The sequence below is a fragment of the Bufo gargarizans genome, chromosome 8, assembly GCF_014858855.1.
Source record: "Bufo gargarizans isolate SCDJY-AF-19 chromosome 8, ASM1485885v1, whole genome shotgun sequence".
NCBI lineage: Eukaryota > Metazoa > Chordata > Amphibia > Anura > Bufonidae > Bufo > Bufo gargarizans.
Genome location: NC_058087.1, coordinates 144353389 through 144379977, shown reverse-complemented (window position 1 = coordinate 144379977; position 26589 = coordinate 144353389). Strand labels below are relative to the sequence as shown.

The 26589-nt window shown below is 43.4% G+C and overlaps 1 protein-coding gene across 1 annotated transcript; it reads right to left on the bottom strand.

The window, feature by feature from the left end:
• Positions 1-400: 400 nt before the first annotated feature.
• CEP20 (centrosomal protein 20) lies at positions 401-25025 on the bottom strand. The gene is given in 7 exon segments (XM_044303522.1): positions 401-1156; positions 1339-1432; positions 5560-5693; positions 14134-14218; positions 16760-16913; positions 16915-16958; positions 24998-25025. Coding segments are annotated over 7 exon segments (765 nt in total). The 3' UTR covers positions 401-930.
• Between the last annotated feature and the right edge of the window lie 1564 nt (positions 25026-26589).

The window sequence follows — 26589 nt, the reverse complement described above, 5'->3', positions numbered from 1 at the left end:
TGATGGCAGTGAAATGCATGTAGACAGCATGTCATTCTTCCAGCCAGACAGAGACAGGACTCACACCACAGGAACCAGAACGAACAGACCATATACCAAACCCTGTCATGCCCAAATTTATTTTCAGGTCTCAGGCAACCTCTGACTTTAGTAAACCACTAGGTCATTGATGATGTTGTGATAACAGGTCAGAGCCTTACAAGGCTTGCCACATCTCAGATGTCGATGTGATGTAATCGGTATATGGAACTAACACTGCGAAATGTGGCCGTGATGGGAGTACAGGAAAATGTGGCATTACAGATAAACAAATATTAGTAAGCGATGTGTGCGTTTTCTGTCAATTGATCCTGAAAATGGTATAACCGGCATACCCCTTTAAGAGACTGAAAATAGGACCTTATAATTTATTCATTTATTATTAATTCAACCAACCATGCAAGCCAAATCCCCAGTAGATTACACTCCATGTCGCTTCTGATGCCCTCATGGCCGTCGCTGCATCTCCCTATCATGCAGATGAAAACATACAGCGTCAGGGGGCACAGCCAATAGCAGCCCACAACGAGCCTCCCTAGCATCGCGGGTGACACTAGGGAGGCTCGTGCAGCGGTGGCCGTGTCGATATGTGAAGCAAAGCGGGTGCAGGGAGCGAGGCAAGTACAACTTCTGTGAGGGGCATTATAGAACTTGGATAACCCCTTTAATGTAGCTTTAGGATAGGCCAAAATCCTCAACTTTACAAGCTGAAAAACAATGTTTTTTTTAAAGCAATGCTGTTTAACTGGTATTTTATTGTTGCATGCATCATTTAGCTCTTTGCACTGCTGTATACTTTTATAATGATTCAGTCCAACTAAAGTGCCCTTTTTCACAGGCTTAGCATAGGGTCAGTTATCAGAAAAATGATTGTACGAACATTCCTTCCCACTAATTTCTGTTTGTAAAGATGTCACAGACAAATGAGGAAATGCTCATGTGTCCGGTGATCGTATCCTTCATATGGCACCAAAAATCCACATTTGTGGGCGGCGTATCCTGTGTAAACAACGTGCTGCCGACAAACAATGAAAACTGTATAGACATGAGCCATTGTAGTAATGGACGCATCTCATTCCTGATCACTGCCCGTTCTATCAGCCCGTGTAAATGGGCCCTAAGAGGAATACAAAAAGGACAGTAAGGATCATCAATTATCATCATTCAGAAATCAATGCACTCAATACTGAGAGACGTTGAAAAACATTTATTGCAACAAATTTTTGCTGAGCTTAAAAAATAAAAATAATAAAAATATGTATAAATCTGTATTTTTCCAATCATCAATAAATTACACACCATAAATAACAGACCATTACATGCTGAGAGCCCTGGAATAGGTATGAACCTGAAGGGCCTGGCTGTATCATAGCTGTAGGTTCTAAAGAAGTACCTGAAAAACAAGAAGATGTGACAGAATGTTATTCTAGTCTACATTTTCACATATGTGCAGATATTTCTGACAAAGTAACCTTCCCATTCATGAAAGGCCCTGTAATGTCCTTTAAAGGGGTTTTCCAGGAGCACAATAATGAGACCAGAATCTCAGAAGGGGATAACAATCGAGCGAAAGGTCGGAATAAGAAAATTGGCCAGCACATTCCACCCCTCTTGTCACTTGGGACTGTAGCCTAAACAAAGTCCTATACATTCGTTTGTTAGGTGCATGCGTGACAGAGACGTTTAACTCAGCATAGGATGTGGAAAGTCTAATCTAACTGGACAAATCAGGAAAGAATAGAAGCCTGCAGGATAGTCATAAGCATGCTGAATTGTGCAAAGGTTTAAGATCAACAGATCAGTAGCTCCCCCTACTGGTAACTGAAGCAAGTCTGTCAAGATCAACCATTAGAGGCCAGCTAAAAATAAGATCCTACACACAATCATATGATCCCATGTATGTGTGAGAACCAAGTCAACATTACATTTGGGATAGATTTGATTAAAGGGGTTGTCTGCTTTTTTATATTGATGACCTACCCTCAGGGTAGGTAATAAATATCAGATCGGCTGGGGGCGGACTTCAATTGAATAGGAAGGAGCTGTCCCATTGAAGTGAATGGGATGGCTTAGTTATAGTTACACCTGCAATGTCGACGGTGAGCAGGTAAACAGAGAAGAGAAGGCAGCGCTTGTACAGGTGCTGCTTTCTCTTCATACAGCTGTCAGGCGGGGGTGCTAAAGTCGGACCCCCACCGATCTGATATTGATGATCTATCCAAAGGGCAGGTCATATATATATATATATATATATATATATATATATATCCAGAAAAAGGACGGCACTCCAGCAGGATGAAAGTGATAAACTTCTTTTAATCGACCATACGGTGCAACGTTTCGGCTCAACTGAGCCTTTTTGCTTGAGAAAGGCTCAGTTGAGCCGAAACGTTGCACCGTATGGTCGATTAAAAGAAGTTTATCACTTTCATCCTGCTGGAGTGCCGTCCTTTTTCTGGATATATTGGTTGGGGTGAGAGGTCGATTCCCCAGGAACGTGCACCCGTTTTTCCTAGTGCAGCCAGTGCCGCCATTTTTCCCTTTATATATATATATATATATATATTAATTAAATAAAACTGCCAACCCCTTTAAGGGGAACCAATCATCAACTTATGCTGCCCATACTAACAGCAGAATAAAGTAGAGACAGGCGAGTTGATTTCAGCCACCTGTCATTTATAAGTTAAAAGTAAGTTGTTGCCGGGAACCAACATTACAATCATTGCAGACTGGGCCTGGAAAAGTCACGGCCACCGGAGAAGAGTCCTGGTTATTCATGAAGTCCTGCTCTCCTGCTGATGACTGAGTCTTCTACCTAGTTTTCTCCCTTTCTCTCTAGAATAGAACTGCCAATCATCAGCAGATGGGCAAGAGAGCAGGAGATTATGGATAACCAGGACTCTTCTCAGGTAGACTGGACTCTTCCAGGCCTGGGCTGCAATGATTATGATGCTGGTTCTCAGCAACCACTTTTAGCTCATGAGTGACACAGCGCTGACATCAGCATTTCTGTCACTAATTTATGCTGCCCTCAGTGAGGTCACCATAAAGTGGATGACGGGTTCCCTTTTATCAAGACTACTTCCCATTAACGGTTAAAGAGAAATGGAGCGCAGACTTGGGATCTCTATCCGACTCCCAGTGGTTGGAGGTGTTGGAGAGAGGACCCACGCTATCGCTCTGCGAACTGCAGAGATTATCGCAATTATATTTGGTGCACAGGGTTTATAGAACACCGTTGTTTCTTCATAAAGTGGGTCTGCGAGACACGTCTCAATGCCCAAAGTGTGCGGTGTCAGATGCACATATTATGCACATGTTCTGGGAGTGTGTAGCATTGGGACCCTTCTGGACTGATGTTCTGGATGTTATTTATGAAGTGTATAATATTAGACTTCCAACTGATCCGTCGGTTTGTCTATTGGGTCTTTTGCAAGATGATTTGATAGAGGGCACGACTATTGGTATTAGTAGGATACTGTATAATGCCAGAAAGAGGATAGCCAGGTATTGGATTAGTACGGATGTACCTACCTAAACAAGAATTTATTACTCGTCTAAATGTGCTCATTGAAATGGAAAAAGGGGTTTATTTTAAAAGGGGTGCTATTAAAAAAATGTGGTTCTATTTGGGGTCCATGGATACAAACGCCAGGTATACCTTCTAGACGACGTCTCCTTGCTAATGTGAGGAGGAATCTGATGGGATGAACAATGTAAAGGATTGTAGGATCACGGTGATGGCTGTAGTCCCGTCAGTGATGGCACTGAGCGCTACAGTGAGAGGAAGTACTGTTGGCTGTGTTTGCACTGGTGTGACTTGGGGGGGGGGGCAGGAGGGGATATGTTTTGATGTATTATATGTACATGCTACCTCTTGGTTCATTTCTTGGATGGACTGGATTCCACTTTTAATTTTTGGACATGTACATTCATACTGTCGTATGTTTAATTGCTATATTTTTTTTTCTTGAATATGAAAAATAAAAAATGATCAGATTTAAAAAAATATATATATATATATATATATATATATATATATATGGTTGTAAGATGGAGAGGTTATTCAGCCTGCCTCTGCTCTCTCTGCCCCAGCCACTGCCTCCGTATGTGTAACTAGGATTTATACTCATTTATTTTAGGATTTAAACTTACTAGTAAGAGAGAGGGAAGCGGGGCTGCAGCAATCAGCCCTCACAATAATGTACTGTATGCCTGTGTTTAGCACTCACTGTTCCCTACAGCGCTACTTTCTATCTTTCTCTCTCAAAATGTACACACAGTTTTTAATAAAATTACACATTTCCTTAATAAAAGAACAATATAACATTTATTAACATGACTGGCCCTATACACTTTTAAAAATATTTAAATGACCGTACACTTTAAAGGAGTATTTCCATCTCATAACCGGCCAGCACGGTGGCGCAGTGGATAGCAATAATGTCTTGCAGTGCTGGGGTTCAAATCCAACCAAGGACAATATCTGGACGGAGTTTGTATGTTCTCCCTGTGTTTGCGTGGGTTTCCTCCCACACTCCAAAGACATACTGATAGGGAACTTAGATTGTGTGCCCCATTGGGGACAGCGTGATGCTATGTCTGTAAAGTGCTGTGTAATATGTCAGTGCTATATAAGTGCGTAAAAATATTAAAATAAAGTGATGGCAAACAGCTACGATAGTGGGGTTCAATCTTGTTTTCCCTCACTGGTTTTCCCTGCACAACATTATACCAAACAATTAGGCACAGTCCCATTCAAGCGGCTGGGGCTGGCTGCAGTTTCCGTACATTGACGGCTGGCTGGGGAAGTCAATGTGCAGGAAAAAAAGTCAGGACGGTAAAGGGTGCTAAATCAGGATTCTCAGGATCAGTGTGGGGACCAAAGATCAGAGCCCCACGGATGATAAAGAGTTTGCATATCCTAGAGCTGCAACTCTGCACCCTCAGGATTGGTGTTGGTACCAGAGGTCGAGCTTCACTGATCATGAAATGATGGCATATATTAATCCATTTTTAAAGACAAGAATACTCTTTAAATGGCAATCAAAAACTAAAAATGTATTCTGTAATATACAGTTATTATATAAAAGACCAACAGGAAAATTCCAGATACCAGAAGCAGGGAGAAAGGGTATGACAATACCGCTCCAAACCTTGCACATGCTCGTATCACTGGTTAGATCATGAACATGGTTTTTATTAGGGTATATTCAGATGGCAGAATTTTCATTGGTATCAACAGGAATCTCCGCCGTGGTTTATATGGCACAGATTATTCTGCATGCGGGTTTCATATCCATGTCAACACACACTTCTGTGAGCCCATGAATAGGGTTAAATCTGTCTGGGAATATGTGCCATGTCAACCTACAAATCCATAGCACAAGGGTCAGGCTCAGATTGCCACTATGCAGACTTTGCAGCAGATTTTTCCCTGATGTAAGAATATGCCATCTGAACATGGTCTTAAGAGGTGATGTATTATCATTGCTTTGAGATAAGCTTGTTAACCACCTTTTGCAGTTCTGTCTGCAGAACATTCCAGGTGCCTTTGTGAAGATCTTTCCGAGGGCTGTTTCAGTGCTGAAGGACAAGGCATCTCTTTGTGTCCATGTAAGAAGTGAGCCAGCATTCCATACAGGATTGGTCTGTAGAAGGAAGAATAAATTACATTAAAGGGGTTTTCCGGGATTTTGATACTGATGACCCATCCTAAGGCCTAAGACGGCACATGAAAGGGGTTCTCCGGGAATTTAAAAAAAATGATGGATTACACTCACAGGTAACCGGATTTTCCAGACCCCACGACAGCACCACAGAGAGAATCCGCCCCAAGAGACAGGAAACCTGCAGAATAAAAAAAGGTGGAGACTCTCTCCCACCTCAGTGAGAACCACAAAACACCAGGGAGGGAAAAGGAAGGGTGCTGTCGTGAGGTCTGGAAAATGCGATTACCGGTGAGTGTAATCATCATTTTTCCCTTCCCCCACAACAGCACCACAGAGAGAGATTTCAGAAGAAAAAAAAAAAAACTGCCTCCACTTGCAGAACCTTCTTACCAAAACAGAAGATCAGAGTCAGAATTCAATTGGAGTCGATAGTGACGGTAGAAGGAGAAGACCACGTGGGAGCCTTACCGATTTGCTCAATAGAAACATTAGCTCTTTCAGCCCATGAAGTAGAGAATGCGCGAGTAGAGTGTGCTTTCAGAGAAAGAGGAGGAGAACTTCCAGAAGAGGTGTAAGCCAGGGAAATAACTGTCCTAATCCCTCTGGCTAGTGAACTCTTTGAGGCCACCTTACCCTTATTTATGCCAGAAAAAAGAACAAATAGCGCAGAGGACTTTCTGCCAATCCTTGGTTACCTCTAGGTAACATAAGGCACCTTCTAAAATCCAGGGAGTGGAAAACTCTTTCCTCCTGGTTCTTGGGTTTATCAAAAAAAGGTTGGTAGGACTATCTCCTTAGGTCTGTTGCATTTGGAAGGAACCTTAGGTAAAAAGGAACGATCTGGTCTAAGAACTACCCTATCATCCAGGATAGACAAAAGGGAGGAATGATAGAGATAGCCTGAATTTTGCTGACCTTTCTCAGAGGTTAAAGCTACCAATAGGACTAACTTAAAGGTAAAAAGCTTCACATAACAAAAAGGTCAATGATTCAAAAGGGAGGCCTAGTCAAAGCATTTAATACTAGATTTAGTTCCCACAGGGGAATCCTGGGCGCCTTAACCAGAATAATTCTATCTACTGCTTTAAAGAACCTTACCACCCAGGAACCAATGGCAAAATTTAAACCAAAGAAGGCCGACAGGGACAAAACCTAAACTTTCAGAGTGTTTTTTCTAACCCCAAAGACAAACCCCTCTGGAGAAACTCCAGGATCTGAATGACTTAAGTCTCAGAGGGCAAAGAACCAGCCTTGATCCCTGAAAATTCTAAGAATTTTTTCCAAACCCTAGCATAGATGGAAACTGTCACAAGCTTTCTAACATTTTAGTAAGGTGGATACTAGAAATTCCGAAAACCTCTGTCTAATCAATAACGACCTTTCAAATTCCAGGCCGTAAGGTGTAGGCCCCTGAAATTTGGATGACAAACTGGGCCCTGCATCAGAAGGTCCGGGATCTCCGGAAGAATCCAGGGGTCCGTTATTGACATGGACCTCAGGAAAGAGAACCATGCCCTTCTCGGCCAGAAGTGGGCTATCAATCATTCTTGCACCCTTGTCTCTGATCTTTTTGAGAACTAGAGGAATAAGCTGGAAGGGAGGAAAAGCGTAGCCTAAGGGGAAACCCCATTTCTGAAGAAGAGCATCCACCCATCTGGAAATTCTCTCTGGTTGAGAGAGCAAAACCTCTCCACCTTTCTGTTTATTCTGGTGGCAAAAAGACAGATGCATGGGGGCCCCCACAGCATGACTATCTCCAAAAGAAACTCAAGGGACCAGAGACCACTCCCCCTGTCTCAGCTGATGATGGCTCAGGAAGTCCGCCTGGAAGTTCTCCTTGCCTCTTATACGGAGAGCAGTAATATGACTGATCTTCCACTCCAGATTTTGGAACAACAGATCTGCTTCTTTCATGAGGAAAACTGATTTTGTTCCCCCCTGATATTTATGTAAGCTACATGTGACTGATTGTTCGACATTATCCTTACATGTTTTAAAAACAAAAATGGTATTGCTGCCTCCAAGGCCAGTCTTCTAGCCAGCAACTCTTCAGTTTGAGAAGAATGTTCTCTGTACAGGTGACCACTGTCCTTTAATGATCTGGTCCAAAAAATGTTCCCCTCATCCCAAGGGCTGGCATCTTGTCAAAACCACTGGATCGGAACGACTCCAAGGAATCCCTTGACTTAGATTTGTGCTGTCTTCCCACCAGGACAGAGTGGGGGATCCTTGAGTCCAAAGTTCCCCCACTCTTCTTTAGTGCTAGAAGAATCTCTGCCTGTAGCTGCCGGGCATGAAACTGGGCCAATTCTACCGCTGGAATACAGGAGGTCAGTGACCCGAGGACTGACATGGCTTTTCAAATAGTCAGGCTCCGAGATGATTTCTGCATCTGTAACTTTGTATGGACACGGGATATCTTTTCTTTGGTCAGAAAAACTCTGGACTACCGAAACCAAATAGAAGACCCCAAAACACCTGACGAGTTTACGGCACAATTCAGTATTTTTGGTTAGATTTATCATCCAGCCTAAATTTTCCAAAATTCACATCACCATTTGCACCGCCATCATACAGTCCCGCTGAGAGCCTGCTATAATTAGAAAGTCGTCCAGATAAGGCAGGAATAAAATGTTCTCTTATAAATGAGGCTACTTCTGCTATCACTTTCATAAATATTCTGGGGGCTATAGAGAGGCCAAAGGGAAGTGCCTGAAACTGAAGGTGACTAATACTTCCTTCGACCGTCACTGCCTCTCTGAAGAACTGCTGATGCAAAGGGTGTATGGGGACGTGATAATACGCATCTTTCAGATCTAAGACTGCCATAAAACAATTGCGATACAGTAGATTAACTGCTGATTTTACGGTCTCCATCTTGAATTTTCTTAAAAGAAGGTATTTGTTCAGTTGTTTTAGATTTATAATCGTGCAGAAAGAGTTGTCTGGTTTCTTTACCAGAAATAGAGGAGAGTAGAACCTCTTTCTGTACTGCCACTGGAACTAGAACCTTCTTCTCTAACAGAACTAAGACTTCTACCTCCATAGCAGACAATCCTAGTGACGAACCTTGAGCCTTTGTGACCACAAATTTCTGAGGGGGTTTTGAACGAAAATCTAACCTTAAACCTTCTCCTATGAGCCCCTGGACCCATTTTCCTGCTACTTTTTCCCCAATGCAGGAAGAAAAAACCTCAGTCTTCCTCCCACAGCACCCCTGGCATCATTGCTGAGGCGGTTTCTTAAGCTGGGAAGAGGAACCTCCAAACAGGAAGCCTTTACCCCCAAAACCTTTAGATCTAAAACTTTTGTTTCTGTCGCTATTTTGACCTCTTCCCCCAAAATCTAGATGAGGAACGAAAGGGATGTCTGGATCTGGAAAAGGAGGTTGAAGAATAACCTGGAGAAAAAACAGGAAAGTTCCCTTTTCCTATCCGTAGCTTTCTCCAAAAGGGAATCTAAATCAGGCCCAAACAAAAACTCCCTGGCAAGGAATACTGCACAATCTTTGCTTTGAAGACTAGGGTTGTTTCGGGTATCGAACTTTCGATACCCAGTCGATACTTTTGTCCCGGTATCAATACGATACCGGGATTTGTCTTTTATCGATACTAGGCTGTGCTACTACTGCACAGCCCAGTATCAGAGAACATGGATCGCGCTGCTTTCAGCGCAGCCATGTTCCCTCAGCAGCACGGGGAGAAGGAAGCAGTCTCTCCCTCCCCTCTGTGCTGCTGCCATCAATGAAAGCGCAGAGGAGGGGAGGGGCTGTGGCCACTGCGCCACCAAGATAACTAACGTTTAATACATTACAAATACAAGCGGCAGCAACACATTGCCGGCACCTGACCTCTGACAGGGCGCTGCGATCCGCGGCAACTAACGTGCGGCACCTGAGGGGTTAACTGGGCGCTGCGATCCGCAGCAACTAACGTGCGGCACCTGAGGGGTTAACTGCCGCTGATCGCAGATGCAGCCGGCTGTATTTGTATATTAAACGTTAATTATCATTGGATAAAATCGTTGGTGGCAGTGGCCAGAGTCCCCTCACCTCCTCTCATTGGTGGCAGTTGTGATCTGAGCACCAGCAGTGTAATCCTGGGGATACGATCGGTTACCATGGCAGCCAGGACACTAATGAAACCCTGGCTGCCATGGTAAGCTCCCTGCTGCTGTGTGCACAGAGCAGCAGGGACAGTGTAAGATCCTATTCAACCTGAAAGAGATCTATTAGGGTAAATAGGACAAGGGATCAACAGATCCCAGGTTCTACCCCTAAGGGGGAAAATAGTTATTAAATAAACTGTCCCAAAAAAATAATAATATTGTATAAAATCACCCCCTTTCCCAATTTTACATATAAAATAGATAAATAAATATATAAAAAAATCTCTTATGCGGTGAACACTGTAAAAGAAAAAAAGAAAAAAGTAAAACTGCACGATTCTCAATTTTTTTTTTTGTCACCTTGTCCCGCCAAAAAAATAGGATAGGACTGTTCTATTATGGGCTGAACGTTCCATAAAATGCGGAATGCAAGTGGCTTTTTTTTTGCTTTTTTTGAATGGTATTGAGTATCGCAATACTTTTTTATGGTCTCGAAACCGAACCAAAATTTGGGTATCGAAACAACCCTATTATAGACAAATCGCCCGCTTTCCAATTTTTCAACCAGAGTGCTCTGCGAGCAGAATTGGAAAGGGAGGATGCCTGTGCCACCAGTTTCACTGAATCTACAGAAGCATCAGCAATGAAATCAGCCGCCTTCTGTAAAGTGGGCAAGGAGGCTAGAATTTGCCCTCTAGGACACTTATCCCTAATCTGACATTCTAATCGTTCCGACCAGATAATCATGGATCTGGCTGTAACCGTGGTCGCAATATTCGGTCTAAATGCAGAAGCTGCTGCTTCCCAGGTGTTTTAGAGACACAAATCTACTTTATCTAATGGGTCCTTTAGGAACCCCATATCTTTGAAGGGTAGGGAAGACTTTTAGAAATCTTTGATATAGCTACGTCAATCTTTGGCGCTTTATCCCAAGAAGAAGAGGCCTCTTCTTCAAAGGGATACTTTGAAAACTTTTGGGAATAAATGCCTTTTTAGCAGGTTTTTTTCCCCACTCTGTTTATGAGGGTCAAAACACTTTTACGTAACAGGAATCATCTATGCCTCCTTTCCTGAAGTCCCTCAAACATTGAATAGACTACAGATTTATCATCTTCTAAATCCAGAGTAGAACGCATAGCTTTCAATAATTTGTCAGTATCTTCTACAGAAAAAAAAGCTCTACCCTCCATATCATCTTCAGAGGATGAGGAAAATTCGGAGTCGTATGTTTCCACCACTTCCTCACTATTAACTGTAGAATCCATATCCGATAACCAGCTTTCTGCAGATCTTTTCTGATGTTTACAGGATTTCAAGGAACTTTTCACCTTTGACCTAATGAGTGTTTTTATATTCTTCAGAAAACATGGAGATTCCTCCGTTACTGTCTTGTCTATACATTGTTGGCAAAGCTTCTTAGTATAAGAGGAAGATAAGGGACATCCAGATAACGCACATTCTTTATTTTAACCAAAACTTTCTTAGGCCTTGGCTAAAATAAAGAAATGACCAAATATCAACACAGTATCACTTGTTGGGCACTTACCCACTCATTCCAAAAGAGAACCGGTAGAAGTGCAAGGATCTCCCCTTCTGCCTGATCAGGCCTCTTTTCCTCCTCCATTGCATCCAATCAGGACAATGTTATAATGTAAAGAAAAGAGCAGATCAGGGGAATCAAGATTTGTCTCCAACCCTCACATAGAGGACCCAGGAGATTGGAGGATAAAGATATATATATCTATATCTATCTAACAATATAGGGAAGCAGGAGTACCAGCAGAATCGGAATCTAAGTGAGAGCAGTCAGAGAAAAAACGCCGGCACACCACCGGCCATCCTGCGCAGTCCTCCCAGAAGCCCAGCGCGTCTGGAACGCAAATCCGTCCACATGTTCAAGCTGGAAATGCGTCATGGGGCTGCTTCCTTTGATCCTTCAACTCCAGACATCACATGGCCTCACTCCCCTGGAAGAGCACACGCACCTGCCGCAAAAACCAAGTGGAAGCCCCGGACAACCACCGGCTCCTAGGGTCCTGCCAGCCCATCCTCTGGGCGATAGACCCCAGGAGGTATACTACCACCTAGTCCTCCAGAACATATCTGGAACTTCCAGACTAGCGGTACTGACCTGAAAATAAAACTGCAGATTTCCCACTCCCTAGGGGTGGATCCTCTCTCTCTGTGGTGCTGTCGTGGGGGAAGAGAAAAATGACAATACTTAAAATATAACTTTATTATAAATATATTTCCAGATACCTTTCTTTAGTTATAAGGGCTCGTTTAGTCTAGGGAGCAATCATAAGGAGAGATATAATGGCTGCCGTCCCATCAGAACACACAAAGCCTGTCCTAATCACACAGCAGGACAAGTTACTGAGATAAAGAGCTGCCTCATCCTCCTCTCTGCTCTACTTGTCATGGATTTAAGGTGATCTTCAGCTGAATCTCTGTGGGAATGGAGTTCACGAGGAGACATGAAGTGTAGGGATGCTTGAATGGGAGTTCAGATCCAAAGTCGATTCACTCAAAATTTCATTTTAATGCTGTACGGACATCTGTCTCCGTACAGCATTAAAATGTATGGGCTCTGGCGAGGGAAGTTCGTTAACACCAAAGTCTCGCAGGACTTCGGTGAATAACTTCGGGATTTGATTTTTCAACTTGAAAACCATTTTAAAACTTGATTCCGGTTTACCACCTAACTATTTTGCCCGAAAAGTAGCTAACTGGAGAGCTACTTTAGATGCTGCTATCTCCTGAATGGTAGCAGCTAGTAACATGCACCTGGTCTTGTGTAAAAGTTGTCAGTCCAGGCTTTCATACAAGACCAAAATGACAGCTAAAGTCCAAGCAACAGAGAAATAACTGTTAGAAATCTAGTCGGGAATAATCGCGGGTAAAACCTGTTTTTACTTTCACTTTCAGCTGCATTCACAGTATGCCTATTTCTATCAGTGATATCTTCTCCTGTACGGAACAGATTGCTGTCATTCTGGTATTGTCTGAAAGCTAGCATTCAGGAGATAGCAGCATCTAAAGCAGCCCTCCCCGCTCCAGTTAGCTACTTTTCCCACTGCCCGATTTGGACTGGGGAAAAACAGTTAGGGGGTTAAAGGGGTTTTCAATTTTAAAAATCAAATGCCGAAGTTATCCACCGAAGTCTCGCAAGACTTCAGTGATCACTCTTTTCACCGGAGCCCATACATTTGAATACTGTATAGAAACAAACCTCTGCACAGTACTCAAACTAAGTTTTGTGTGAAGAGACCTCGGATCTAGTATCAGACGCTCACTTCGTTCATCACTAATGAAGTACAGAGAGGAGGTGGGGATGAGGTAATGAGCAGCAGCACTTGTATGCAGTCTCCATTACCACAGCCCCATTTTACCACAGTCTAATAGTTGCCATCTGTCCCAAATTTGCCAGGACTGTCTCTGAAAATCATGCTCATAAGTAGGGCGTTTTCAGGCATTCACTATTTTACCAACTGAGATGTTGGCAAGTATGCAGTCTGTTCTGTCCATCCTCTCTGTACATCACGTCTCATCATGACCTCTATTCCCACAGAGATTCAGCTGAAATTCTAATCAGCTGTATTCAGGATCATAATCCCTGACAAGCAGAGCAGAGAATGAGGCAGCTCTTTAGCTTAGTGCTGTGAAGGAACTTGTCCTCCTGTGTGATTAGGACAGGTTTTCTGTGTAGTAATAAGACGGTGCCCATTTTATTTCTCCTAATGATTGTTCCCCAGACAAAATTAGCCATTATAACTAATGAAAGCTATTTGGGAATATATTTATAATAAAGTAATATTTAAGTATTTTCATTTTATTAATTCACGGAGAACCCCTTTAAGGCCAGGGCTCTGTAAAATCGTAACATGAACTTGACTGTTATGCAACCTCAATGTTTCCCAATGGGGAAAAAGTTGTGCGATGCCTATAAAAATTCTTGTGATGGCTACTTTTCTCCTAATAAGAAAACACTTAAGTTGTGTGTTGAGTTGAGGTAATGCCACGATTCTTCCACAGAACATGCATAACCCACCCATGATGTCACCATGGAGCCTTAGCCAAACATATGACTTAATTTTACAATGTGTTCACAGGTTGTGGAACATAAGGTGGTTCTTGCAGCAATTTTTTCAAAACAATACCAAACCTGGCAGAAAAAAAAAAAGAAAAGAAAAATGCAATATGATTGCAATATGTGAACATAGCTATACTGTTTTACCAATAGGCACCTGGCTGGTAAACTAGTGTAACAGAAAATATGAGAGCCGCATCAATAAAAATTCTTATTCCTTACACTGACTGAGCACTCAAATCTTCAACAAGGTTCAGCTCTCTCGCTAAAAAAGAACGATCCAGTGGAATATCAGATAATCCAGTTTCTGCAAAGAAAAATCATTATGTCATTTCTAAACAAAGTTTTAACTTAAAGTAAACGTTTCATGGAACTTTAATGTGATGACCTGTCCTAAGGAGACGCCATCAATATCAGATGAGTGGGGGTGTGAACCCCTGCACACCCACTGATCAACTGTTGGAAGGGGTCATGACACTCTACCTCAGCCATATGGCCTTTCTGCAGCTCAGTCCCATTGAATTATTTGGGACTGAGTTCCAAAACCAAGCACAGCTGATATACAATGCACACTGCTATGCTTGATTTATACAATAAAGAGGCTGCAGCACTCATCTGAGCTTCTGGCTGGCAGAGGTACTAGAAGTTGGACCACAACAGAGCTGATATTAATGACCTATCCTGGGGACTTAAAGGGGTTGTCTGAGAAAAGAAACAATGGTAGGGGTTGTCCCGTGAAACATTCTACACTTTTCAAACCAGCACTTGGATCTGAATACTTTTGTAATTGCATGTAATTAAAAATGTATTATAGCTATTGAGTTATTCAATGAAATCTATCTGTATAGCGCCACCTGCTGTTTGCTCTTTTACTAATTTCTCTGTCCTGCTCACTGCGACCGTAGTGGCTGTGCTTTGTATTGCAGCCCAGGGCTATTCACTTGAATAGGTCGTGTGACATCACTGGTCCTGGAAGAGGTCGCAGCACTCACTGGTGCTCTGCTGCCTCTTCAAACATGCTCAAGCCCATCCTTTAACTGCCACCAGCTACAGCAGAACCCCGAGACAGGAACCCTAAGCTGACAGCTGGAAATAAATCATTTACATTTTTTACATTATTTAAAGCTGGAGAAAGAGGAAAGTATAAACAAAATTTTTATTTATTTATTTTGGCCAAATGGGAGGCCATGTCAGATTTATTTATTATCTCAAACAACCCCTTTATGTCCAGGAAAATCACTTTAAAAGTGGCCATACACATTAGATTGCTGTGAGCTGAACACGCCATTACCAACAGAACTGGCTGACCATTTTTCTTCTGCCCGATTCTCTGCATATTTGCCGCTGGATCTGGATTTTTCACTTTTTATTTTCACCCAGTTTTTTTTTTAATAGCACAACATGCAACGAAAATCCTTTTATTTATTTTTTAAATGATGTCCTCTTTCCAAAACAATCGTTTTGATATAGGAGGATGTATGGGTTGTAGTCGCTGGGTGCAGGGTTAGAATCTGTGATGTGGTGCGTGGTGGCATTTTTTTCTATTTTGTCTTTTTTGTATTTTTACTTGACACTTAATGTATTGTTAAATGCCCCAGAGGTCGTGTATGATCTTATGGGGGACATTTAACAATACATTATTTTTTTTGCCGATTTCCAGGGTCGTTGCTAGGTCAAAACATTCGGGGCCTGGGCCCCTGATGTTTTGTCCCAGGCCCCGAATGTCCTGCCTGCCTGCTAGATACAACTGTATTGCCATCCTCAGGACGGCAATACAATTGAATATAATGCAGTGGAAGATCTGAAGGACCTGTGGTGACATCACAGGTCATGTGACCAGTAAAAAAGGCAGTAGTTGAGAAGGACCTGTCATAATATCATCATGTGACCAGTGCAGGAGGACGGCAGTGAAGAGAAGTCTTGGGGGAAGAAGCTGTGGTAATGTCTGCTACAGGAGGAGAGGTTAATAAAGGGAGAGGCAGAGCAATGCTGGGAGTTGTAGTTATTTAACTGGGACTGTATGTTAGGGCTGAAGAGATGTTATTTACATGGGACTGTGTGTTGGAGGTGGCTGGGGGGGGTCATGTTATTTACATGGGACTGTATGTTGATAATGGCTGTAGGAGGAGATGTTATTTACATGGGACTGTATGACAGAGGGGGCTGGGGGAGGGACTGATGTTATTTACATAGGACTGTATGCTGATGGGGGCTGTGGGAGGGAGTGACGTTATTTACATGGGACTGAATGTTACAGGGGTCTGAGGGAGTGATGTTATTTACATGGGACTGAATTTTGAGGAGGCGATTTTATTTACATGGTACTGTATGTTTAAGGTGGCTGGTGGGGGGGATGATGTTATTTACATGGGACTGAATGTTGAGGGGGTGATGTTTACTTGGGACTGTATGTTGAAGGCGGCTGGGGAGGAGGTGATGTTATTTACATGGGACTCTATGGAGGGAGGGAAATATTGTTATTTACATGGGACTGTATGTTGGAGGGGCTGAAGGGAGGGTAGTTTCTCTCCTTGACTGTCAGTAAAGAGAAGGTACAAGCCAATGTGATTTCTTGTCACAGGGGTCACCAGCCTAGAGACCACTCAAATTGGTCTCGGGGTAATGTCTAGAGACAGCTGTATCACGGAACTCAGAATGGGTAGAATGTTTTAAAACGTCTCCGTGCAGAGATGAAAGATGACTGCCTGGGGGCATACATATGAAACAGGCAGTCATGAAAGGGTTAATATCAAGAAATGGAAAAATAATATGATGATATCTTGATGTAAGAGGCTAATACTGGGGACATGGCTCATCTGTGGAGCAGGATGGAGCTGGAGGACCTTACCTGCTGTCAGAACAGAGGACGTGTATCTATATTTGTTGAACTCCAGATACTCTCTGATCATTTCATTAATTATTAGATTTTCATGTGACAGCGCAGGCCGAGGATCACTCTGATCATCCATAGCTGCAAACACCTCCGCTCGCACCCGGGCCTTTCAGCTGTCCCAGCACTCCTTTTTTATCCAGTGTGTCTGTCAGAACTAGATCAAGAAAAGATGTAAAAACATAACCAAGTATTACATATACAACATACACAACCAACATAGCAACAGTCACATGGATAACATTAGATTTACTTAGACAGCATAGGTATTTTACCATGTATAAGGGTACTTTCACACTTGCGTTTTTCTTTTCCGGTGTTGAGTTCCGTCCTAGGGGCTCAAAACCAGAAAAAAAAACCTGATCAGTTTTACCCTAATGTATTCTGAATGGAGAGCATTCCGTTCAGGATGCATCAATTCAGTCACTCTTACGTTTTTTGACCGGAGAAAATACCGCAGCATGCTGCAGTTTTCTATCCGGCCAAAAATCCGCTTGCGTCCGGATTGCCGGAACTACCTGCCGGAATTATCTGTCGCAAGTGTGAAAGTACCCTTAAAAAGGGGCAGTCAAGGAATAATTCCTCCAAAAAAAACTTGCTGGGCATCGTAGATTGCCTTAGCAGGAGACCTGTGACTGCTCACTCATAATTCCTTTTTTTTTTTTTTTCGTCTTCCGTTACTCTCTGTAGTCCCTTTGCCACTACTTTTCTTTTTTTGTTTTTTTTATTTATTTTTAAACATTTCTTTATTAGTTTTTTCTATTTTCAAATAAATGCTTTCTTTACATATTGATATTTTCCTTCTATCAAACAAGAAATGCAAACAACATTTGAGTACATCAAATAAAGGAATTCCCCGAAAACAAAGTTACCCTCCCAGCCCTTACATCTTAATTTTTAGCTCTACCTCTCCTTGCTTCACGATCTCTTATAAGTAGCCCTTCCAGTTCATTCTGAATGGTGCAGCCCAATTTATTTTATTTTTATTTGTCATGCAAGCCCACTACATTATGAACTAGCAACCTTTAATCTCCCCAAGTAATCCTTCAGGTTTTCCTGCAGGTACCAAGCCGCTGTTTAAAAAGTCCCATCACCCGCGAGTATTCCAACTGTGGTATGTATTCTAGAATAAACTGCTTCCAAGGGCGGTATACCGCTTTACCCAATATTTCTTTCTGTTGGAGTGATTCTAGCCATTCAAGGTGAAAGATATGGATCACCATATCTACTGCCGGAACCGCAGATTTAAGCCAGAGTGTCAGGAGACATCTCTTTGCGACCATCAGCAACTTGTGACCCACTGGAGGAAGAATCTTTGCACTCACACCCCTATCCTCTTGTTCATCCTGATCTCTGTTTATATGCAGAATAACTAGAGCCGGTGTGATATCTCTTTGATACCTACTAATCTTATGCAGTATTTGTCCTAGTTGCGGCCACAATACCTCACGTTTCGGGCAGCTCCATAATCCATGATACAAGTCTGTTTTTGGCATTCAGCATTTGGGACATACTGTAAATCTCTCTGGTGTCTTAGGAAGATCAAATCCATATATTGCATGATGCAATATTTTAATGTGGGTTTCCCTCCATTGCTCATTTGTTACCGCTTTATATAGTGCTGCTAGTCCTTCACGAGCAAGCATTGTGACCGCCTCTATCCTCAGTAGCTTTTCCCACTTTTTGAATATCCCTTTGGGGTCTCTAGTCCTCCATCTGTCTTTCAATATCTGATAAAGAGAAGCTATAGATGGTTTATTCTTACTGTTGAGAAAAGAGTCAAAGTTGCTAGGCAACCACTCCCGAGATAGATCTCTAACAAGACTCCTACTACAGTTCTTCACTTGTACATATAGGGAAAGTAAGTAGATCCCTTCAGTCCCCATTTCTCCTCCAGCTCTGGTAGTGTTGCCCAGCAAGTTTCCCCTTCATAAAAAAGGTCACCCATTTTCTTGATTCCCTTGGCTGCCCAATCTCTAAAGATCTTGCAGTGTCTTCCCGGCTCAAAATTAGGGTTGTTCGTTAGAGGGAGATGTTTAGAGAACTGGTAGGGAAGGTGGAACTGGGGTCTCGCCTTTTCTCGGTTGATGTTGTACTCTATCCAGGACTGTTCTAATGTTCGTCACAGCCGAACGCCCCTGGACAAACCCTACTTGTTCTAGGGCCATCAGGGATGGTTAAATTTTAGCCAAACGATCAGCTAGAATTTTTTATATCTTTGTGTCTACATTATTAAGCGAAATAGGCCTATAAGATCCCGGTAATAAAGGCTCTTTCCCCAGTTTGGGTATCAATTTGATATGAGATATTTTCCTTGCCTGGGTGTGATTGGCCTTTCGGTACCTCATTGAACAGTTTTAGTAGAGTGGGGGAAATTAGACTGGAAATAAATTGAGGCCTCCTGTATCCTTTAGCTAAGCTAGTCAGCAGGCGCCTGGATTTGTTACCAAATTTATGCAAATGTGCCTCAAATAATGTGTGTTTTAAGGATCATCTATCCCTTTCACACCGGTCAAATGCCCGACGTGCCTCCACCCACTTCCTCTTGTTATCACCTGTAGGATCACTTGTGAACGCCAGGTAGGTCTGTCTGACCTTACGGCTCGTCTGGTCTAACAGAGTTTGAACTTTTTTCTTCATACCAAAGACATAGTTCATGATCCTCCCCCTCATAACCGCTTTAGAAGTATTCCAGTACAATTCTGGTGATTCTATGTGAATCATATTATTCTCCTGATAATCCTCCCACCAACCTATTAGTTTATTTACAAAGTCCTTGTTAGAGATTAAGTGTGCAGGAAAGCGCCACAGATAATCCAGGCCTCTGGGGTTCCAAAAGAACTGGGGCATGATCAGAAATGACCATGTCTCTTATTTCGGTATGTTCCACCTTCCCTAGCAGTGAATAGGGGACCAGAATATAATCGATACGAGACCAAGAGTTCCTCACATGAGAATAGAAGGTAAAACTCCTATCATCTGGGTGTAATTGACGCCAAACCCACCCCTTCCATCATTTGGCCCAATACCCTATTTTGGGCATATTTTGCTTCCTGTCTTCAGTTCCTTGTACCACTGTGTTAAAATCGCCTCCCACAATCTTGTGGAAACACGGAATCCAACAATAGCGTTCCCTCGAAATCTTTAAAAAATTGAATGTTACTGGAGTTGGGGCCATAGATATTATAAACACTATACTGGATCTCTTGGATCAGCAATGATATTTGTACCCAACGCCCTTGATCGTCTGCAGTACATCCTAAGACTTGACAATTCAACTGCTTATTTATCAGTATCAACACTCCCGCCTTTCGCTTGATTGACGCAGCTCCAAATACCTGTCCTACCCACAGCTTTTGCATTCGATCGAAGTCCCCAGCCTCTAAATGGGTTTCTTGTAGTAGGGCGACATCAGGTTTTAGTTTTTTGAGGTGTCGAAGCACCATCCACCGCTTGTGTGGAGACCTTAGTCCTTTAACGTTACAGGATATTACTTTCATAGTATAATAGGTACATTAGCTCTGCCGTCACACTGGAATGGACCACCCTTAGTTTGTGACTCAGGAGAGGCTGAACATTTTCTAACTTGAATCCCCCAATATATAAAACATTCCTTCTCGCCCCCTCATGAAACAAGAGCTGTATCTTACTAACAACCATTTTCTCCCATCTTCCCAACTTCACTTATCTTCTCTCTATTCTATCCTTTTATTGACTTCCTTTTTTCCAGGCTACAGTTAGTCCCTCATCTTCGTTTCATTCTAAAGCCTACATTAAGTCAGCATCCTGCATATACACAGTTTAGTACATATCCTTGTCTGAACTCTGTGCCATTCTGGTTAGTACTCCCCCCTTATGATTCTATTCAGCTTCAACATTTATATGCATAATATGAGCGAAAGATACTAAAGTCCCCTTATCAATATGGCAAAGGGGCGGGGTGGGGGGAAGAGTCATCTCGTCCTGCTAACTGCTGCTCTGCCGCTGGGCGAACGTCTGTCCCCGGTACAATCTCCCACTCCTGTCTGTTGCGTTCTTGACTCGCCGCCATCCTCCACTCCGGGCTTCTAGCAGGATCCGATTGAGAAATGCTTCCAAATGGCCTCATCTCAATCCCCGTATCCTCCTGTTTCATGTAGTGACTGGAGTAAGTCCTCTGCTGCAGAAGGGTCATGGTAGGTTGTCACCGAGCCATCCATGTGTGTTACCCTCAGGGTAGCCGGATATTGTAATTGTAATGCGATTTGCTTCTTCTACTGCAGCTGAGCAGATATGGCTAAATTCTCTCCGCTTTTTTGCAACTAATGCAGAATAGTCCACAAATTGCAATATTGTATGCCCTCTTATTTTCAGAGGCCCTTTACTAGATCAGAATGCTCGTAGTATCAGTTCTTTATCACAAAAGTCAACGTACCTCATGATAACTTGGCGGGGTCTAGGTGCAGCACCCCGGGGTCCGTCCTTCTGCTGCAAGTCTGTGGCTGGACCGACTTGGTGAGCTCTTTTCACTTTGTACCTTCCTTCCAATCCGAGAGCCATTGGCACTTCCCTCTCACAGATGTCCTTGAGGGCTCGTGGGTTAACACTTTCTGGTAGGCCCAGTAGGCGTAAATTATTTCGTCTAGATCGGCTTTCCAGATCCTCCAGACGATCCTTCAGTATAATGTTCTGCTTATATAATTCTTGTAGTCAGTGGTTAGATTTAGCTAAATCATCCTCGACTGAGGCCACTCTCTGTATCATGTTGTGCTATTGCGTCATGGAGCTGTTGCAAAGACAGTGATAAGGTCTTTGATAGGGTCTCCCTTATATCTGGGGCCAAATGCTTGGCCACCTCAATAGCAAGCGTTTTATAATCTATCTTGGGTGGCTCAGTGAGCTCTACTGATGTAGAGAGTTCTGGTGTGTCCCCATCTTTGCCGCTGACAGGAGAGGCAGGAGTCCGCTATTTTGCTTAACATGTTTACGGCCGCACCTTTGCTGCTCAGTATCTTTCAGCTGCCACTCCGTAAGAGAAACCAGTCCATGTACCGATGTGGCCGGGTTTGTAGTTGACCTGTTCTCACTCTGTGGGTCCCCTTTCTGGCGCTGTGTCGTGAGCGGAGCCCAGTTAGGCTACTTTCACACTGGTGTTTCTGGGTCCGCTTGCGAGATCCGTTTCAGGGCTCTCAGAAGTGGCCCAAAACTACCGGAGCTCCTTCACTCCACGTCCTGCATCCCAGCGCCGGAACTGGAAGTCTTATTTTACTTTTATTTTTTTATCATCTCTAGGCTACTACTGGGTAACTTTACAAAAATCCATTGCTCGTAAGGCAGGGAGCAGTTGTCGTTCCGCACCCTCGGCTGCCAGTTCTGCCCTATATACTGTAAGGGCTCCATGCACACAAATATATTTTTTCGTTCCTTTTCGTTTTTTGTTATTTTTTTGGCGGAACCATTCAATTCAATGAGGCTTGAAAAATAAAAATAGAAATTACTCCATGTGCATTTTGTGTTTGCATGTCTGTTCCGCGAAAAAATATAACATGTCCGTTTTGCAGACAAGGACAGGCACTGTTACAATGCATCTGCAAAAAATCCTGATGCAACACAGATGTCATAGTATATACGGTCGTGTGCATGAGCCCTAATTCTGATGGTTTTTTGAGACACTGTGTCAGGGTAGGTACAGATGGCTAAAGCGGTTTTCCGGGACTTCTCAGGACATCGGTGGGGGTCTGACACCCAGTGAGCCCTGTGACCCCCTCACAGCTAGGCAAGAAAAGCGCCATACATTGTATAGTGGCTGGTATTACAGCCAAAGATCATTCACTAGAATGGGCCACGTGACCCATGAACCAGACATCGGTGGCCCTCACCGATGCTCTGCTGCCTCTTCAAACAGCTGATGGGCGGGGGTGTCAGGAGTCGAACACCCACTGATCAGATACTGATGACCTACCCATAGGACAGTACATTGATATATGAATCCTGTAAATTCCCTTTAAAATACTTAAAAAAATCTGATGAGTATTTCATGTGGAAACCGTGGCAGATATCCGAGGATATCTCCTGCAGATTCAAAGTTTGTCATGCCACGGATCGAACTGCAGATTGGTCTCATTCAACAGAACTGATCCGTGTGGACACCGTTCGCCGTTTCTGCAACGGGAAGGCGCACACACGCTTGTTGGAAACTCTGCGTTGTATAATCTATGGCGCAAGCTTCCAATGGTAAATGATGGGAGGTGGATTTTGATGTAGAATATGTGACAAAATCAGGGAGGTAAAAATAGGGTGTGAACATACCCTTGAAGCTGCTGTCTATTACATTTCTGTACTGTGAGCGCCGAGCCAGACCATGCGACTGCTACATAGATTTACTGCATTTTCCAGCAGCTCACACAAAGAAATGATGCATTTACAATTTTACAGCTTCCACTGATACCAATAATATATAAATTCCTATGCAGTGAGCTCCCCCTAGTGGTGGCTGCAGGCAGACAGTTTTATAACGTACTGTATGATGGAAAGCAGATTTATCAATGTATTGCCTCTGGTGTAAATACATGGAGAAATACGGGGGGAGATTTATCAAACTGGTATAAAGGAAACTGCCTAATTGCCGTTAGCAACCAATCAGATTCCACTTTTTATTTTCCAGTGAACTCTGAAAAATTAAAAAGGTAGAATCTGGTTGCTATAAGCCAGTTTTCCTTTTCCCCAGATTTGATCAATCTCTTCCATTGTGTTCAGAATCAGGGCTCATTCTCATGTTATGTAGAGAGAATCTTAAGTCGCACATCCTCATTCCTATGCTACTGACATGACAACCGTTAACAATTTGCAGCATTTCTTTTGATAAAACATGGCTATACAGCACTAGTATCAATCATTTGTTGTGCACTATAAAGAGGCATTGGTATACAGTTTGATCAAAGAGCATAGGCCCACTTACCGCAACAAGGTTGCCTCTTGTTAAGTGGGGACCTACTCTAACCATTGTTAACGGTTGTCATGTCAGCAGCATAGGAATGAGGATGTGCGACTTAGATTCTCTCTACATAACATGATTTGTGTATGTTGTATCTTCTTTTTCCCCCCTCTGAGTCAGCACTCCTCCCCATTTGTCACAGGTGCTTTTAATTAGCAGTAGTCTGCAAAGGGTCAAATAATTCCTACCACATCTCAGTTGGAGTTCCTGAGAAGCTGTGAACAGGTGATCCATTTGCACCAGTTCACATGCGGCGCTGGACGGTGGCCGTCGCTGCTTCTATGCTGTGCTGGTGGAGTGATGGGATCCGAGGCCTAGGTGGCTCTGCCGTACGGTGGGGCCGCGGTGTGGCTGCCGGATCCCGTTGCCTGCTGGAGCGGTGTGGAGGCGCGGTGGTCGCCGCGCTATGGTTAGAGTAGGTCCCCACTTAACAAGAGGCAACCTTGTCGCGGTAAGTGGGCCTATGCTCTTTGATCAAACTGTATACCAATGCCTCTTTATAGTGCACAACAAATGATTGATACTAGTGCTGTATAGCCATGTTTTATCAAAAGAAATGCTGCAAATTGTTAACGGTTGTCATGTCAGTAGCATAGGAATGAGGATGTGCGACTTAGATTCTCTCTATATAACATGATCAGGGCTCATTCTGACGACCGCATGAATGGGTCCGCATTTGTTCCACAATTTTGCGGACGGGGCAGACCCATTTATTTCAACTGGGCTGCAAAAGATGTGGACAGCATACCGTGTGTTCTGTTCTGTGGCCCCGCAGGTAAGATATAGAAATGACTAAGAATAGGACATGCTCTAATAGGGCTGGCCACGTGCGGTCCGCAAAATGCTGAACGCAAACGGCTGGGATCCGCAATTTGGCAGAAATCAGGGGAGTCACGCTTCGTGTTCCACATTGCCTGTGAGTGTTTGACGCACCTGTACTGGGGAAATGGGTGGAGCAGGGGCCCCATTCTAAGCTTTGGGGCCCTATAAAATCTATGTACTCCCCTGGTAGCAGCCCCTTCATTCTAGTGACCGCAGGGGTCTCAGCGCAGACCACCAGCAATGAGAAGGTGTCAGCCCTATGAGATGTGCATGTCCTTGCCTGTAGCCATGGTAACCAATCACCTGGTATACCAATAAGTACATCTAGATCTAATACATATAGGGGTCACATTTACAAGACCACCCTGGCCCCAACCAGCGTGTGAACAACGAGCACTCACCGGCTTTCAGCTCCGACACAGTCGCCATGACGCCGGCTGAAACAGCTGTAACGAGAAGGTAGAAGTCTCGCAGCAACCGCCAGATCAATGCGCATGCGCTCTCCTGGTCCTTACTAGAGTTCTAACGCTAGAGCGATAACCCCGGCGGCCATTTTTGCAAAGCCCATTTACAACAATGCAGGACTTTACAGCAAAAAAAAACCCCTTAATATTACCGAAGTAATGGTGGTTAATGTGTGCATTTCTCTCTCGTTTGGGCTCATGACCAAGCCCAACAAACCCCTTGTTTATTCAGCAAGTTATAAAGCTAGCCATAGATAAAGAGTTTTAACAATTCCACAGAAAAAAAAGTGAGGGTCACCCCCAACAGTATTGTCTTTGGACAGGTCTATGATAAATGTGCACAAACTGTTTGAAGTGAAGGTCCAGTCGTGTCTGAAACTACCTGTTATGGGTAATGCTTAGATTCTTAGCACATTTATTAAAAATAACAGGAAAACTGTCATAGCTACCCATAGCAACCAATCAGAGCCCGCCTTTCATCTTTTCAGAACTAAGTGAGCTGTCTGGTTGCTATGGGTAACTAAGACAGTTTTTCTGTTAGACCATTTTTGATAAATGAGGCCCGTTGTGCCAGAGCGTTACATACTTGAACATATATGCTGGGAAAAGCTCCCGCACATGATCACTGCCACCACTTAGGCCACTGATTGGCTGGCAGCGGTGACAGAGCAAATCCGAACCCGATTCGTTTAAAAGGTTTGTTTACAATATCTTCTCCATAGCTCACTAAAATGTATGGGCCTCACTGAGGCCTGGAAAACTTTGCTGCAAATAATGCCAAGTTCAGCTTCGGATTTTGGAACAGTAATTTGTACGCATAACCCAAGTGTAACGTGAAAGATGTTAAAACAAAGGGAGTCTTGCTATATTTGCAGCAAGATTTTACAGGCCTCAGTGAGGCCCATATATTTTAGCGCACTGCGGAGGAGATATTGTAAATTACATTTCCAAACGATAGAGCAATCCGAACCTGATTCGCTCAAACATAGCCGGGCGGTGACATATGTGTAGACGGCAGGTCATGCTTCTGATCCGGTGCACTATGCTTGACCATACGAAAGGGGGCTCCTGTTCTCAGAAACCCCTTTAAGATGCTGCAGTTGTGTTGCTGTGCTCATCTGCATAAGGGTGCATTCACACAACCTTGAGTGTTTTGCGGTCCGCAAAACACGGATACTGGCCGTGTGCATTCCGCATTTTGCGGACTGCACATGGCCGGCGCTATATAGAAAATGCCTATTCTTGTCCGCAACCACGGACAAGATTAGGACATTCTCCATATTCATTGAAATGACCTGTTCCGCAATGCGTAACGGATGCGCATCCATTTATACGGTATGAATACACCGTAAATAATGGATAATTCACACGACCGTGGTTTGGTTCCGCATCGGAGCCGCATTTTTTGCAGCTCAGGTGCAGACCCATTCACTTCAATAGGGCCGTTGCTATGTTCCGCGGCCCCGCAAAAATGATAAATCATGTCCTATTCTTGTCCGTTTTGCGGCTGAGAATAGGCATTTCTATAA